Source organism: Podarcis erhardii (genome assembly GCF_964252035.2).
Source record: "Podarcis erhardii genome assembly, chromosome: 11".
Lineage (NCBI taxonomy): Eukaryota > Metazoa > Chordata > Lepidosauria > Squamata > Lacertidae > Podarcis > Podarcis erhardii.
The window spans coordinates 13,609,292-13,627,520 of record NC_138501.1 but is presented as its reverse complement, the minus strand read 5'-3'; the positions used below and the strand labels follow the sequence as shown (position 1 = coordinate 13,627,520).

The following is an 18,229-nucleotide window of genomic DNA, read 5'->3' as shown; positions in this document are numbered from 1 at the left end:
GTCTCTTCCTTCAAATTTGTTGATTCTGTTACGCTACCTAAGTACTGGCGCAGGTGGAGCTGTGGTCTAAACCACTGAGCCTCTTGGGCTTGCCGATCGAAAGGTTGGCAGTTTGAATCCCCTCAATGGAGTGGGCTCCTGTTGCTCTGTCCCAGCTCCTGCCAACCTAGCAGTTTGAAAGCACGCCAGTGCAAGTAGATAAATAGGTACCGCTGCGGCGGGAAGGTAAACGCTGTTTCTGTGCGCTCTGGTTTCCATCACGGTGTCCTGTTGCACCAGAAGCAGTTTAGTCCTGCTGGCCACATTACCCAGAAAGCTGTCTGTGGACAAACACCGGCTCCCTCAGCCTGAAAGTGAGATGAGTGCCACAACACCATAGTCACCTTTGACTGGACTTAACCGTCCAGGGGCGCTTTACCATTACCTTTTTACTTACAGGGCGTGTGTGCAGATAGCTGTGCATGCATGCACTGTCTCTGTCTTTTTTCTTTTGTTAAAATAAAAAATCCCCGCCCAGGAAGTGTGCAAAAACACACAGTCAGGCAATTGCAAGTTTGTGCAATTTTGAGTTTTCTGCAAATTTGAGTGATCAAAAGGATATGGCTCACTCTTGATGTTGCACTTACTAACACCCCGGAAAAGAAACTGAAGCAATTGTAAATTGTCAGCACAAAATTCATTCCCCCCCCCCCACAACATATCCTGCATAGATTTTTTTAAAAAATGCTTCTGTGGTTTCCTAGTTTTGTGCAATAGTGCGAGATCAAAAGGTAAAATATGTCTTAGAATAGGAGCATACTGGAAATAGTTATGAGATTAGCAGGAAAGAAATGAAAGCACTGAGAAATTTGTGGGCATGGAAAGGGAAGTAGTAGACAGTTAATCTACTAATCCAAGCCCCCCCCCCCAAACATCTGTGACCCTGAGTGGAGCAGTTTGGATCCCAATCCCCCCCCCCCCAATCTATTGGATTAACCCTGTATCGGGTAAACATGAATTTACAGGGGAAAGCATCAAGATTGGTGTTGTTTAAGGGTAATGATGTAACCAGGGACCTCCAACTCCCCATAGACTGCGATATAAAAAAATGACAGTGGACCAAAGTTGTTGAGCTTTTTTTAGGAAGCCAAAGTTGTTTTGGGGGGGGGAAGGAGATTACTGAGGGGCCAAGGATCTAACAGGATCTACCAGGAACACCCCACGATCTACCAGTAGATCTCGATCTACCTGTTGGACATGCCTGGACTACACAAATTAAATGGGCATGCAAACACACAGTAAATTGCTGTTGACGAATCCTTAGATTCATCACATGCATACTTTGTAAAATAAGCTAAATGAAAATTAGCATTTTAAACAGAATATTGCAATGGTTCAATCTTGTTCAGCTTCAGAGCGTCAAGATTTGAATTGATTTACGTGGGTTTTGCTCTTTCTTGCTTATGTTGGCAATATTATCTGAATGAATGATGATATCAAAATGTGTGCTTCACCTCCCATGTCATTTATTATTACTAATACTACTGTTGTTATGAATGAAATCGTGGGGATAAGAGACTCTTTCTCCTTCTCCTGGATTTTCAAAAGTGGCAGGTATGGACACAACCCACTTATGTTTCCCTGTCTGTGGAACCTCACCTTGAGCGGTTTAAAAAACAAACATTTATTTTACCCTTTCATTCTTTTGCCCAAAGCAAATGACAGCAGTTTCCATCTTTCCGTGTGTTTAGCTCGTAATAACACCTTTAGGAGCCATCATTGTTTTTGGTTATTTTGTGTGTGTGTTTTGAAAGACTCCCACACACAGACCCTTTTTTGTTTTCTTCCTCATCTGTGTGGTCTGTTTTTGCAGTTCCTCCGTAGGCATCGGTTGCATTTAAAGAGGCTCTTCAGCTTTCTAGGATTCCTACTGAGAGACCAAAGGGGGAAGTAGAGCAATTTTAAACAGAGAATGTTGCTGGAACCAGTCATCTCTTGAAATGGAAGAAGGCTATTAAATGTGGCAGTTGTATACATAATAGCCTTTTTGTTGTAAATTAAAAAAATAAAATTAAAACCCAGTGCAAAGTACTCAGAAACACCAACATTAATAGACTTGCAGAAGGGATAGAATGAAAGTATTTTCACTAACATGTTATCACATAGGGACATTTTCTTTAGTTTTTAAGCATTTTCCCCCCTAGCAAGCTTAACTACTGAACTGTGATTCTTTTATATCTGCAAGTTGAAGGGGGGGGGGGAGAGAGATGAAAGCGCCATATTGTTTTATTAGCATTCTCCATCCTTCTTCTGAACAGTTTTTAAGTTATTGTCCATAAACGTTTCTTTCCAGTTCCTAGGAAAGCAATTTTGATTATTTTATTGCATTCCATGACTAAGAAAAATAAAGATGAGATTGGAAATACTTATGATTCCTATTTTGGAATAGAAATTATAATTTAGTGTGTACTTGCAACATGAGAATCCACCTCCCACGTTTTTTATTTAACTTCACAGATGCTGTAGAAATACATTTTAGGGAGCTGTGATTGATTCACAGAGCTGAGGTTGAATTAATGATGAAAAATATACGTGTAGCTTCTGAATTTTGAGCTTGTGGAAGCATGTTGCTCCTAAATCTACAGTATATTCCTGCTTCTACAGTAAAAAATATTAAGTGAACTATGTGTGCCTCATTAGTCTTAGTTCAGGGGAATCTGCTATAGAGCAAAGTTAGCAGCATTAAAAACCAGAGAAATGTGAAGCAGCAGAAACCCATCAAATGCTATGCAACTTGTGCTAAGCAGTTAATTGATTGTTGAGGCCAGTCGGTTATCTGTTGGACATATGAGCATGACTAGAATGAGCAGACATGCCAGTTACTCTAAAAGTTTAGAGCAGGAACAGTGCCGGATTTATGTATAAGCTAAATAAGCTATAGCTATAGCCCCCCCCCCAAAAAAAAATTAAAGGGGAAAAAACATGGATGTACATTTCCAAAATATAAGATAAAAAATAAAATAAAACCTACACACAGCAACAGTGTTTTGTGTTGTGTATGGAGCTATTAAAGATAAAAGTAAAGGTACCCCTGACAGTTAAGTCCATTCGCGGATGACTCTGGGGTTGCGGCGCTCATCTCGCTTTACTGGCCGATGGAGCCGGCATTTGTCCACAGACAGCTTCCGGGTCATGTGGCCAGCATGACTAAGTTGCTTCTGGCAAACCAGAGCAGCACACGGAAATGCTGTTTACCTTCCCACCTATTTATCTACTTGCACTTTGATGTGCTTTCAAACTGCTAGGTGAGCAGGAGCTGGGACCGAGCAATGGGGGCTCACCCCGTCATGGGGATTTGAACCGTCAACCTTCTGATCGCCAAGCCCTAGACTCTGTGGTTTTGACCACAGTACCACCCGCATCCCATTTATGGAGCTATTAGGTCCATAAATTACCATATAGCATATATTCAACACAAAAAACAGTGACAATTTGTTGTTGACAAAGGACAACTGGACATATAAAGGGTTCCATTACCTTCAGTCTCATCAAACCTAAATCTGGCCCTGAGCAGGAAGTGTAACGTTATATTCATTAGCATTGTATAAGCCATGGTTGGTAAATATTTCATTTATAAGTTGATAATCTCTAGAGGTTTGAACAAAAGCCATAAAACATGTATCCCAGTGAAACATTTTTTTGCTAAAAATGGCTAGGATGCCTTTCTGTCAATCATAGAGCATATATTTGAATGCAGAAGAACTGTAGCATCTCCAGATAGAGATGGTCCAATAGCATAACTCAGTATAAAGCATCTTTACGCGATCATTTGTCTACTACTTGTTTCTGTTGCAGAGAAAAGACTACCCAAGAGCCAAAAAGGAACAGAAAGTGGACGTGGAAAAAGATATTCCTATAAATTACCTCAAGAATATAATGTGGAGACTGTAGTTGTTGCAGATCCGGCTATGATATCCTATCACGGGGCAGATGCAGCTAGACGATTTATCCTAACGATTCTAAATATGGTAGGGAACGTTGAGATTTTCTGTAAAGATAATACACTGGGTGATCGCCAACTAAGTCATACTCATTGCAAACTATGAATGTAAGTTAATGGATGCCATTTATCCCAGTTGGTCTAGGCTACCGTCAATTTAAATTAGCTTGAAGGTTCAGTAAAGCGCAGAACATAGCTTAATTGTATAAGTCATTAGGATTGGAAGGTGGGATCCTAGTGTGGGTCAGAATCCTGATTAGTACTCTTACGAAGGCGCAGGATCTGACCCAAGCTCCCATCTCCAGTTTAGACTCAAGCTTTTTGGCCCTTCTCGTTAGGTTTCCATAGATGTCTTGTGAGATGTAACAGTGCTGCTTTCCCCCCAGCCTAGCCTTCTTACATTAGTACACTATGATATTTCTTGAACATTCAGTAAAAAAATATTAAGGAGTCAACAGTATGTTCCACTCTCACTTACATAAAGTGCTCTGTGTGCTTGGATGTGAACATGAGCGTCTAATTCCATCAAAAAAAGTTGATCTTTCTGTGCAAATGAAGATGAGCTTTCTGCCCACCCCCCTAAAAAACAGATGATGAAGTTGTTCCGAACATGGAGACCGTGTTTGTGTATTCCCCAGACCCAATTGTTATATAAAATTGTTGTATAAAACACTTGGAACTCGTCAAACCGCCAAAGCAGATTTGTGATTTTCATTTTACAATTTTGAAATGTTATTTTAATCCATTTTATTTTAGGTGTTCAATCTTTTCCAACACAAGAGCCTTGGGATTCGAGTGAACCTTCGAGTGACTAAGCTTGTTTTGCTTCATGAGACTCCAGTAAGAAAGTACTGCATTTACCTTTTCCATGTAATAATAATAATAATAATAATAATAATAATAATAATAATAATTTATTTATACCCTGCCCATCTGGCTGAATTTCCCCAGCCACTTTGGGCGGCTCCCAATCAAGTGTTAAAAACAATACAGCATTAAATATTAAAAACTTCCCTAAACAGGGCTGCCTTCAGATGTCTTTTAAAGATAGGATAGCTGCTTATTTCCTTCACATCTGAAGGGAGGGTGTTCCACAGGGTGGGCGCCACTACCAAGAAGGCCCTCTGTCTGGTTCCCTGTAACCTCACTTCTCGCAATGAGGGAACCGCCAGAAGGCCCTCAGAGCTGGATCTCAGTGTCTGGACTGAACAATGGGCCTGGAGACGCTCCTTCAGGTATACAGGACTGAGGCCATTTAGGGCTTTAAAGGTCAGCACCATCACTTTGAATGGTGCTTGGAAACGTACTGGGAGCCAATGCAGATCTCTCAGGACCGGTGTTATGTGGTCCCGGCGGCGACTCCCAGTCACCAGTCTAGCTGCCGCATTCTGGATTAATTGCAGTTTCCGGGTCACATTCAAAGGTAGCCCCACGTAGAGCGCATTGCAGTAGTCCAAGCGGGAGATAACTAGAGCATGCACCCCTCTGGCGAGACATTCTGCGGGCAGGTAGGGCCTCAGCCTGCGTACCAGGTGGAGCTGGTAGACAGCTGCCCTGGACACATAATTAACCTGCATTATATGTATTATTATTATTATTTAGAATAGACATCTGTACAGATAAAGGACACACACTCTTAAATTATAAGGTTGGGTGGAAATGATGAGGGAGGACACATTTTGGTGAAGCTTTCTCAAGCAGTGAAAAACATCTCTCCACTTTTAGCGGAGGTGCTCAAAAGGGAACGGGGCAGCTCCTTGTAGCCGTTCTGTCTGGTGACACACTAAATTGTCCCCCTGCTTAATGGCAGCGAGTTGTGCCTTGTGCCTAGTTATTGGTACTTACTACAAATTATGTGGGATGCGGGTGGTGCTGTGGGTTAAACCACAGAGCCTAGGACTTGCCGATCAGAAGGTTGGCGGTTCGAATCCCCGGGACGGGGTGAGCTCCCGTTGCTCGGTCCCTGCTCCTGCCAACCTAGCAGTTCAAAAGCACGTCAAAGTGCAAGTAGATCAATAGGTACCGCTCCGGCGGGAAGGTAAACGGCGTTTCCGTGCACTGCTCTGGTTCGCCAGAAGCGGCTTAGTCATGCTGGCCACATGACCCAGAAGCTGTACGCAGGCTCCCTCGGCCAATAAAGCGAGATGAGCGCCGCAACCCCAGAGTTGGCCACGACTGGACCTAATGGTCAGGGGTCCCTTTACCTTTACTTTACAAATTATGTTTGGAAACCTCCATTCATAGAATCATAGAATTGTGGTTGAAACCCTGTGCAATGCAGGAGGCTTTCGGCCAACACGAGGTTCAAACCCATGACTCTGAGATTATGAGTCTCGTGCTCTACCGACAGAGCTATGTGTGCCATCAATCACAAGCACAAAAGCTTTCTTTTTTTATATATATAATAATTTTTTATTGATTTTCCAACACAGATTATAAGCAAAACAACACACACAGAGAAACATACAAAAACATATAAACATGTATAATTTCAAAACCTCTTTTTCATTAACCTTACTTCCCGGACTTCCCCTTACCTCCCCTTTTCTGCATCCTGTTTTGAACTTTTTTCCAACAACTCCTCACGTCAATCAAATAATAACATTTTCTTATTTTAATTTCATTCTCATACTTATTCGGTTACGGCTGTAATTCTATATTTTCCTTTCCCTTGACATTTTAGTCCTCATTAATTTTGCAATAGTTCTTAAGATATACTTTAAATTTCTTCCAATCTTCTTCCACCGTCTCTTTTTCTTGATCACGGATTCTGCCGGTCATCTCTGCCAATCCCATATAGTCAATCACCTTCGCCTGCCATTCTTCCAGCGTAGGTAGTTCTTGTGTCTTCCAATACTTTGCTAAGAGAATCCTTGCTGCTGTAGTAGCGTACATAAAAAACGTTTTATCCTTCCTTGACACCAGTTGGCCGACCATGCCCAGGAGAAATGCCTCTGGTTTCTTATGAAAGGTACATTTAAGTACCTTCTTAATTTCATTATAGATCATTTCCCAGAAGACCTTAATCCTCGGGCAAGTCCACCAAAGGTGATAGAAGGTACCTTCAGTCACATTGCATTTCCAGCATTTGTTGTTGGGCAAATGATAAATTTTTGCAAGCTTGACCGGGGTCATGTACCACCTGTAAATCATTTTCATAATATTTTCTCTTAAGGCATTGCATGCCGTGAATTTTATACCGGTGGTCCATAACTGTTCCCAGTCAGCAAACATAATGTCATAACCAAAGTCTTGTGCCCACTTAATCATAGCTGATTTAACTGTCTCATCTAATGTATTCCACTTCAACAGCAAGTTATACATTCTTGATAGATTCTTAGTATTGGGTTCTAACAGTTCCGTTTCTAGTTTTGATCTCTCCAACTGCAAGCCAATTTTCCTGTCTTGTTTAAACACCTCCATTATTTGATAATAGTGAAGCCAATCTCTTACTTTAAACTTCAATTTCTCGAAACTCTGTAATTTAATTTTCCCACCATCTTGCTCTAAAATTTCGCCATATCTTGGCCATTTAGATTCCATATTAAGTTTTTTCACCTCCTTAGCTTCCATTAGTGACAGCCACCTAGGGGTTTTATTTTCCAGCAAATCCTTATATCGAATCCAAACATTATACAATGCTTTCCTAACGATATGGTTTTTAAATCCTTTATGAATTTTAACCTTGTCATACCATATATATGCATGCCAACCGAATCTATTATCAAACCCTTCCAAATCCAAAATGTCCGTATTCTCAAGAAGTAGCCAATCTTTCAACCAGCAGAAAGCTGCCGATTCATAGTAAAGTCTTAAGTCCGGCAGGGCAAACCCCCCTCTATCTTTTGCATCAGTTAATATCTTAAATTTTATTCTGGGCTTTTTGCCCTGCCAGACAAATTTAGATATATCTTTCTTTTTTTTTAAAAAAAAATATTTATTAAGGTTTTTTTAGATATAAATGCACACATAAAACAATCTTGCTTCTATCACAACAAATTCTTCGCTTCTTTGGACTCCCTCACGTCCCCCTCTCCCATTTACATCGTTAAAATTTTTTTCCAAACAAATTATCAACTTGTTTACAATCTTATGTTCACACATTCAAATATAATCTAGCACTTTTTCCAATAAAATTTTTATATTTTCTTTAATCTCACTTAGCATCAAATTTAAATCTAGTTTAGTGGTGGCCAATTTTTTATAATCTAGCATCCTTCTTAACATTCAAGCAAATTACAATATTTTTGTAAATACATCTTGAATTTCTCCCAGTCTTCCTCCATCTTCTCTTCTCCCAGATCACGGATTCTGCCAGTCATCTCGGCCAGTTGCATATAGTCCATCAGCTGCATCTGCCAGTCTTCCAGTGTGGGTAGATCTTGAGTTTTCCAGTATTTTCCAGCAAATATTTTGTAATCCACATTCAGAAGGGAGATGGGACGATAGTTTTTGAGTTGTGTCTTTTCAGCTTCAGATTTTGGTATCAATGTGATAAAAGCTTCCTTCCACGATTCCGGCGCCTTCTTCCCTTCCATAATTTCATTACAGACCTCCATCATTGGTTGGATCAGATAGTCTTTTAATGTCTTATAATACTTGGAGGTCAGGCCGTCTGGCCCTGGAGATTTGCCCAGTTGCATGTTCTGGATAGCTTGTTCAATCTCTTGTTGTGTTATTTTGTTGTTCAGGATTAATCTGTTTTTTTGTGACAACTTTGTTAGTCCATTTCTTTCCAAAAATTGTTTAATCTCAACCTCATCTTGCGGCCCTTGAGTGTATAATTTTTTAAAGTATCTCTGGAAGCACTTTCTAATTTCCATGGGGTTCTGGATATTTCTTCCTTCAATTTCTAGGTTTGTAACTGTATTTAATTTCTGTCTCTTCTTCAACTGCCAAGCTAGCAGTTTCCCACATTTATTTGCCGATTCAAAAGTTTTTTGTTTCATTAATTTAATCTTCCATTCTATTTCTTGGTTTATCAATTTGGAATATTGAGCTTGATATAGTTTAATTTCTCTCAGAATCGGCTGTGACTTCGGATTTGATCTTAATTTCTTCTCCAATTCTTTAATTTTCTGCAAAATCTTATCTTTCCTTTGATTTTGTGTTCTTTTCTTTACAGTGTTCTGTTGTATCAAGAACCCCCTCATCACAGCTTTGCTTGCGTCCCAGATAGTTCTTTTTTCCACCGTAGTGTTCATATTTATTTCAAAGTAATCCTTCAGAGTTTTTTGGGCCTTCTTGACAATCTCCTGATCTCTAAACAAGCTATCATTCATCTTCCATCTAAAGGAGCCGGTTGGCAAAAGTGTCATATCCATCTTCAGCGCATTATGGTCGGAGCAGGTCTTTGGGCAGATTTCCACTTTTCTGACCTTGGGTGCCAGACCTCTAGATATCCATATTTGGTCGATTCTTGTCCAAGTCAGCTGGGCTTCAGAGAAGAATGTTCCCTCTCTTCCCAGGGGGTTCTTAGTTCTCCAAATGTCAATCCAGTCCATATTGTCAGCCATTTCAAAAAAAGTCTTTGGCAGTCTGCCGTCTTTTGTAACATTTTGATTTTGTGACTTATCCATGTTTGTCGATACGACCCCATTCATATCTCCCATCATAATGATGTTGTTGTAGTCCAGATAGTCCAGCATAATCTCATGCAACTTCTTGTAAAATTCCGATTTCCCGTCATTTGGTGCATAAATTCCTAATATCAAAATCTTTTCTCCTTGATGTTGTATCTCAATTCCTAATATTCTTCCATGTTCGTCTTTGAATAAGAATTTAGGTGACAGGCTCTCTTTTGCATATATCACCACTCCTCGCTTCTTTACTCTGTCCGAAGATATAAATTCTTGACCAAGTCTTTTGTTTATTAACACCTTTCTATGGAGCCTAGTCACATGTGTTTCTTGTAAGCAGATAATATCCAATTGTTCTTTTTTTAATATATGAAAAATTTTCCTCCTTTTTTCCGGGATGTTGCAGCCATTAATGTTCCAACTCAAAAGTTGCAGAGACATCCTGAATAAATCTGGTTATTTTTCAAGGGGTGGTATCTTATTCAGAGGATCTTCAGGGTCCAAGGGTGCAGGTACCTCTGGTGTTTCAGGCCCTGGAAGTTGGTCAATTCCTTTGTGAAGGTCCTCTCCGTATACGTTCAGAAATTTATCTCTATCTTCCGATGTTCTGATTTTGATCTTCTTCCCTCTAAAAGTAAAAGATAGTCCTTGAGGAAATTCCCACCTAAAGATGATTGAATTCTTCCTTAGTAGTCTTGTCAACTCCAAATAGTTAGATCTAAGATCTAGCAGTTGTTTAGGAATATCCTTATAGATCTCAATTCTTTTGTCCAAAATGTCCAGTGACTTTCCGTAGTGTAGGCCCAAAATCTTATCCCTTTCCTCCTTTGACCTCAGTATTATCAAACAGTCTCTGGGCTTCTCTTTCTTTAGAAGTCTTCCGAGCCTAAAAGCCGAAACAATTTTAAAGTCCTTTTCCTCTAAACTCCAAAATTTGGAAAATTCTTTAGTCAAAAACTCAGCTAGGTTGCCTTCTTCCACTTCTGGTATTGCTCTTATCCTTAAATTGCTCTCCCTGTTCCGCAGTTCAAGCATGGACAAATAGGTCTGATGTTCACCTACTTGTTTGCAGAGTGGTCTTACCTCTTGTTCTAAATTTTCAAGTTTTTGGCTGGTATCTTCAGCCAATTTCCGATTTTCCCCTGCAGCCTCCTTCAATTCTGCGATTGCTTGAGTATTCTGTGCAACTTGTCCAGATAATTTATTTAAACATTCTGTATTCTGCTCAATTTTATATGTTTGCTCATCGGCTTTCTTGTCCAAAGATTCTACTTTCTTGTCCAAAGATTCTAATTTTTCAAAAATTTTCTCTAAAATAGCAGTGCTTGCCCCTGAGGCCATATCTTCCAGTTGTAATTCCTCAGTTTCTCCCTCCCCTGCCCGAGGCAGAGAAACAGCTTCCACCTCAGAAGGCAAAGTAGGCACAGATGATCTACGTGCCTGTGAGGCTGCGGTTAAAGTTGTCAAAGTTGTTTGTTTAGTTCTTCCTCTCCTTCTTGTACCACTCATTCCAAAGTTATCTAAAATTCAAGGTCAAGCTGAGTTGTTCCCATGAGAAAGCCACGGCCCAGATGGTAACAGTCAGCAGAGGGCCGGGAAAAGGAAAGTAAAATAAAAGTCACTGTTATAAGTCCCAAATCCTCTAGGGGGAGTTTAAAATATTTCAGGAAAGAAATCAATTTCAATTAAAATAAAGTCAGATTTCTAAGTCCAAGAACCTTCAATAAAAAGATTTTTCAGCAGAGTTGGGGTTTAATACAGCAACAGTGTTTCTGATGGTGCAAGCTGGTAATCCAAATGCCTTAAAGTAGCAAGTTCAAACTCTCTCAGATTGTTTCAAAGTTCAGATTCAAAGTATCCAAACTGCAAACTGCAAGCTGACAGCTCAGTTTCTCAGGCAGCTCCAGCGCCTGGGGTTTTTATTTAGAATGTAGCTCCAAAGGGAGAAAGATATCCCCGTGTGATTAAAATTCATAAAAGTCCAACACATAAGGTTATTGTTCCACTTAGAATAAAGTTCAATGGGTGCTCAGATCAAATAGTTTAAAAGATCTCTCTTTGCCTCCACTCCTCCAGCTCTTTGCGTTCAAGTTCAATGGGAGCGGAAGACGGACTTCCTGTTTTTCGTCACTCCGCTTTCAGCCAAATTTAATATTTTAAAGTCCCAAATTGCATACAGTCAGCTGTTTACTCACGGGTTGTTGTTTTCAAAGCATAAATTTCAGGAAGAAAGGTCAGCGCTCACTGGCAACAGCTACGCGGCTTCACTCCGCCGATCGCGGAACGACCCACAGCGCCGCAGCCTCCTCCGCGATCCGGAGCCCCTTACGGGGTTCCTTCAACGTTTCCGTGGCCGCTGCTGGCGCCCGCCGGGTCCCGGGACCGCAGGCTTCTGCTGCCTGCGGTTTTCCGTTTCGGGTCTCCGCTGCGCCGTAGCGGACGACCCTTTCTCGAGCGGAGCTTCCCTTCCCCGTTAGGAAAGGGCAGCCATTACCCTTCGCGCCGCCTCCGGAAGTCCAAATTTAGATATATCTTTCTGCCACTTCTTGAAACAGTCCATTCTGTCCACAACCTGTAAAGTCTGAAACAAAAATAGCATTCTAGGCAATACATTCATCTTAATAACAGCAATTCGGCCTAACAAGGAAAGTTTCAAATTTGACCATATTTCTAGATCTTTCTTTACTTCTGTCCAACATTTATCATAGTTGTCTTTAAATAGATTCACATTCTTAGATGTCATGTTGATCCCTAAATATTTCACTTTCTTAGCCACCATTAATCCTGTCTCACTTTGGAACCTCTCTTTTTCTGCAATTGTTAGGTTTTTCTCCAAGACTTTAGTTTTTTGCTTATTCAGCTTGAATCCTGCTACCTGGCCAAAAATTTGAATTAATTCTAAAACTCTTTTCGTACTAGTGTCTGGCTCTTGTAAGGTCAATACTAAATCATCTGCAAAAGCCCTCAATTTGTATTGTTTAGCTCCGACCTGAATTCCTTTAACCAGCTGGTCCCCCCTGATCATATTTAACAAAACCTCCAAGACAGATATAAAAACTAATGGGGATATTGGGCACCCCTGTCGTCTCCCTTTTTCTATAGAAAGTTCTTCAGTAACCACATTGTTTACAATTAACTTTGCTTTTTGTTCAGAATATATTGCACCTATACCATTTTCAAAACCTTGACCTACCCCCATCCCATGGAGATTCTTCTTCATAAAACTCCAAGAAATATTGTCAAAGGCTTTCTCCGCGTCCACAAATATTAATACTGCCTTCGTATTAATGTTAACTTCTAGCAATTCCATAATGTCTATTATATTTCTCACATTATCTGACAAATGTCTCCCTGGGAGAAAGCCCGCCTGGTCCTTATGAATCTCTTCCACCAACACCTTCTTCAGTCTTTTTGCTAAAATGTCAGCAAATATTTTGTAATCCACATTAAGTAATGATATAGGGCAGTAGTTCTTAATCTGGTTCTTTTCAGTCTCAGTTTTTGGTATAAGCGTAATAAATGCTTCTTTCCACGATTCAGGTGCCTTTTCCCCCTCTAAAATTTCGTTACAAACCTCCTTCAGTGGTTGTACTAACCATTCCTTCAAAGCTTTGTAATATCTGGAAGTCAATCCATCTGGTCCTGGAGATTTCCCCAGTTGCATATTTTGAATGGCACCCCCTATTTCTTGTTCTGTTATTTTCTCATTCAAGACATTGTACTTTGTTGTGAAATTTTTTGTAATCCATATTTCTTAAGAAAATCATCTATTTCTCCTTCTTTCTCCGGCCCTCGTGCATACAGTCTCCTGAAATAACTCTGAAAACAATTACTAATCTCATTTGGTTTATAGATGTTCTTTCCTTCCACTTCCAAATTTGTAACTGTGTTCAGTTTTTGTCTCTTCTTCAGTTGCCATGCTAGAAGTTTCCCACATTTGTCTGCTGATTCAAATGTCCTTTGTCTCATTTGTTTAATTTTCCATTCTATCTCTTGATTCATCAATTCCATATACTGCAACTGGTAAAATTTAATTTTTCTCAAATTCTCATGAGACTTTGGTTTTGACCTGAGTTTCTTTTCACCTTCTTTTATCTTTTCCAAAATCTTATCTTTCTTCTCATTTTGTTTTTTCCTCTTTAAGGAGTTCTGTTGTATTAGGAAACCTCGCATCACGGCCTTACTTGCGTCCCAAATTACTCTTTTCTCCACCTCTGTCTTCAGATTTATCTCGAAGTAGTTTTCAGAGTTTTTTGGGCCTTTTTAAGGATCTCATCGTCTCTAAATAGGGTGTCATTCATTCTCCATCTGAAGGAACCAGCTGTTGTCAATTTCATCTCCATCTTTAGGGCATTATGGTCGGAGCAAGTCTTTGAGCAGATTTCTACTTTTTTTTATCTTTGGAGCCATCCCACTAGTAACCCATATTTGATCAATTCTTGTCCATGTCATTTTTGCTTCCGAGAAGAAGGTTCCCTCTCTCTCAAGAGGGTTCCTTGTTCTCCAGATATCGATCAAGTCCATATTTTCAGTCATTTCAAAGAAAGTCTTTGGTAATCTCCCATCTTTAGAGACCACCTGTCTTTGTGCTTTATCCATGTTTGTGGAAACCACGCCATTCATATCTCCCATCATAATTACATTATAGTCCAAATAATCCATTAGAGTCTTGTGCAACTTCTTAAAAAATTCTGCCTTCCCTTCATTCGGTGCATAGATTCCAACTGTCAGATATTTTCCCCCTTGGACCTGTATTTCAATTGCCAGGAATCTTCCTTGTTCATCTTTAAAAATCAACTTTGGGGCCAGCTTTTCCTTTGCATAAAGCACCACTCCTCTTTTCTTTACTTTATCTGATGAAATAAATTCCTGTCCTAATCTTTTATTTATAAGCAATTTTCTATGTGCCCTAGTCACGTGGGTTTCTTGTAGACAAATCAGATCCAACTGTTCTCTTTTCAAAATATGAAAAACCTCACGCCTTTTTCTGGGAAGGTTCAGTCCATTACAGTTCCAACTTAGAAGTTGCAGAGCCATCTTGTTATTTAATTAGTTACTCCTCCAGCTGCCACAAGCACAAAAGCTTTCACCTGAGTAGGTTTCCTCAGCTATTTCAATGTCATGAGCAGCTTCAAATACACAGTGGGGATTGGTAAAATAATGTGAGGAAGATAGTGAGGTCTTCCTTTGCTGAAACAAACACAATTATAGCCTGACTCTACGAAACAACATGAGGATATTATTTTAAGGTTAATGTTAAGGGAAGATGCTCTTAAATCTCTGAAGCTGTTTGAAGGTGTATAGAACATTTTGTGTATGTGTCTTTTAAGTCACAAATATGTAATTCAGGTCAAACAGCTCTGTAAACAGTATGATTCTATTTATCCAAATTCCCTGATGCAAACAAAAATATTTAGAGAATCTAAAGTCAGACTTTTAATTACACATGTTTGTAGTCAGCTGGAAGGGGGAACATTATGGTTGTTGCAATGAAATAGATGTTTTAATATTGATTGTGGAATAGCAACCAATATTTGAATATTTAAGGAACGACAAAATTCTCTATTATATGTTTTTAGAAGTCTTTAAAACACACACACTCTCTTTTGCTTTAAAAAGCCGTGTAGATACATATGTTACAACAAGTGAAACATTACATCTTTTAGGCTGACATGTATATTGGACATCATGGTGAAAAAATGCTGGAGAGTTTCTGCAAATGGCAACATGAAGAATTTGGTAAGAAAAATGACATCCATTTAGAGATGTCAACAAGCTGGGGTGAAGATGTGTCACCAGTAGACGCAGCCATATTAATCACGAGGTAAGTTGCACGTTTTTGTCCCTTTTGTTAATGGCCGGGAACCTCATGCAGCATTCTGCAGGCACTCTGATGAGTTGATCGGTGATGGAAATCCCCAAAACGAAGCAAATAGGCAAAAAAGAAAGGCATCAGATGTAGGAATGAAGGGGGGGTGGGAAACACCTCAAAAGATGAACAGAAACCACTTAAGCCCACAGTGTTTAGTGTTCCCCTTCCTCAGGTGTGATGGAGAAACAAGATGTCTTCTACACTATCTTGTTTTTTGTTTTAAAAAAGAAAGAACTGACTTAGATATTTGGATGCCTGCAGTATTTGTACATCTATGACTGTTTATGTGAGGAGAATTAGAAGGGAAACAGGCTTGCAGAATCATGAAGGAACATCTCAAAGGACAGAACAGAAGCATTCCAGTATTCTTAGCATACTGGCACCTGACTTCTAGAGTTAAGACACATCGTATCTGGGCTGAGTAGAAAGACGTAGTTCTGGAAGATTTAATATTAAGTACACGTGAGATTTTCCTGTAGTACCATCCTTCCCTGCCGTATTTCTTTGTCATTTGCTATGCATCTCACCCTTTCCATACCTGCCTGTTTTATATGTTTCTTTGAAGAGATTCCTGTATAATAGTAGGCTTTATATGGAGTAGCTGAATATTTAGGCTTTGCATTACCCTAAGGACCTCTTCTACGGCTGTATTTAATAGGTTTTAGTTTATGAGTAAAATGTAATTTATGGAAATGACAGACTAGCAGTTGCCCATTCTTGCCTCAGATTCTTTTTTGCCATTAGTCACCTCATTTAAGCTTCAGAAAACTGCCGTAAATCTCTTAAAAGTTAGATTTTGCTCCCACTTGAAGGACTATTATCCCCTCTATAAGCTTGGTAAATCACTTGCAAATTATGATTGCTTGACCTGATAATAGAAGATACCAAAGTATCCCTTATTGTGACTTCCACATGGAATATGCAGTACAGTTCTAGACAAATCTTTCTTCTTTGGCAATCACTCGTAGCCGAGTAAGATTGTCTTCCATAAACACGGTTTTAACATTGAGTCTGTAAGTGACTGTGGAGGCCAATTATGGATCCACACGCCCTTCCACAGTGGGGACAGAGGTTTCCGAGTGGGAATTGATCACGATGAGGGTTTACCAAGCATGCCTTCCTCTTAGCACGTTTCTCCCTTTCGTCCTGAGTTTGAGTGTCTTCAAAGTCCATGACACCTTTGGTAAAGGCTGTTCTCCAATTGGAGCGCTTGCAGGCCAGTGTTTCCCAGTTGTCAGTGTTTATACTACATTTTTTAAGATTTGACTTGAGTCAGTCTTTGAACCTCTTTTGTTGACCACTGGCATTACGCTTTCCATTTTTAAGTTTTGAATAGCGTAGTTGCTTAGGAAGACGATAATCAGGCATCTGCACAACATGACCAGTCCAACGAAGTCGATGTTGAAGAATCATCGCTTTGACACTGGCGAACTTTGCTTCTTCCTGTACACTGGCATTAGTTCACCTGTCTTCCCAGGTGATGTGCAAAAAAATTTCGGAGACACCATTGATGGAATCTTTCAAGGGGTTGGAGATACCTAGTTGGTTACTCAATGAGATGGGAGTTAGAACAGAATAATGTGTTATTTCAACTTACCTTTACAGACTTCCCCAACCTGGTGACTTTCAGGGGTTTTGGACTCCAATTTCCATCATCCCTGACTATTGACCATGCTTCCTGGGGTTGGTGGAAGTTGAGGAAGGCTCATTTATTACCACAGTGCTGAACTGCGAGCATATGTGTTGATACTTGTGCTGAGTGATAGCAGTTGTTTCAGAGATTGATTCAGTCCTCAAGCCCTATAGGCTTGCAAAGAAAAAGAAAGCATTTGGAGCATAAAGATCCACTCACAGGAAGACAATAAAATCTGAAAGCTCAGATGTTACTTCAATGCTGAGCTTGGCTTACTCCCATCTTTAATTTTAGGGACTGGGAACAACTGATAGAACTGATCTCTTTTGGAAAGAGAAGTGGGAGGGAGAGGGGAAATGCTCCAGATTGTAGGCTGGCTTCCTTCTTCACAGACACATTTACTGATAAGAAAATCACCCAGCCTACCACGAAGAGCCATTGCTTGTAAGCTTTCCACAAAAGGCGGGAGGCCAGAAATTGAGGGGCTGGCATTGGGGGGAAGAAGGGAAGAAGATTTTGGATGAGAGGGACTCCGTGAAACCGAGTGGGGAGACAGAGTTGGGGGGGGGAGCTAGCGTTAATCAAGTTTGAGGGGAAACAGGACACAGAATATAAGGCAAATTTGGCCATATAAATCGTGTGCATGCCTTTATATACCTCTTGCAGGAACATACTTACCAATGGTTTCCTTTACGTGTTTAAATTAAATGTGCATTTAAATGTGTTTTTAGCCTTTCCAGTACATTTTGTACCATTGGCCCACTAAGATTTTAGTGGCGCTAATTAATAATAAAGTCACTTAAAGAATTTGAAAAAATAATTGCTAGAGCAACGCTGCAATCCATTCTGTAGATTCAGATGCTACATGATGACCCTCCTGCAACTTCCCTAAGTAGAAATGAGGACACAAATAAATAATGAATTGTTTATAGGTGTATCTGGAGTATCATAAACTTTTACTGGGCAGCCTAGTCTCCAAGGAATACAGTTCTTATTCTTGGAAATTAGGGAATGTTTTACATTTGTCTCATTGCACAGGATGCAATTGTACTTCACTGTTGCCAAGACTTAAGAGTTCTATTTCCCCAAACTCTCATAATTAAACTTTTGGAAGTTTACTTCAACCAGGATAGAAATCAGCTGAATGAAAGCATCTCAGCCCACAT

General features: G+C 39.9%; 1 protein-coding gene across 2 annotated transcripts in view; it reads left to right on the top strand.

Moving 5' to 3' along the window:
• ADAMTS19 (ADAM metallopeptidase with thrombospondin type 1 motif 19) overlaps positions 1-18,229 on the top strand; it is a 126,960-nt gene that overhangs the window by 30,868 nt on the left and 77,863 nt on the right. For both annotated transcript variants that reach the window (XM_081880345.1, XM_081880344.1), the window contains exons 4-6: positions 3,835-4,007; positions 4,736-4,819; positions 15,225-15,382. In XM_081880345.1, the coding sequence (XP_081736471.1) occupies positions 3,835-4,007; positions 4,736-4,819; positions 15,225-15,382 (415 nt within the window). The remainder of the gene's footprint in view (positions 1-3,834; positions 4,008-4,735; positions 4,820-15,224; positions 15,383-18,229) is intronic.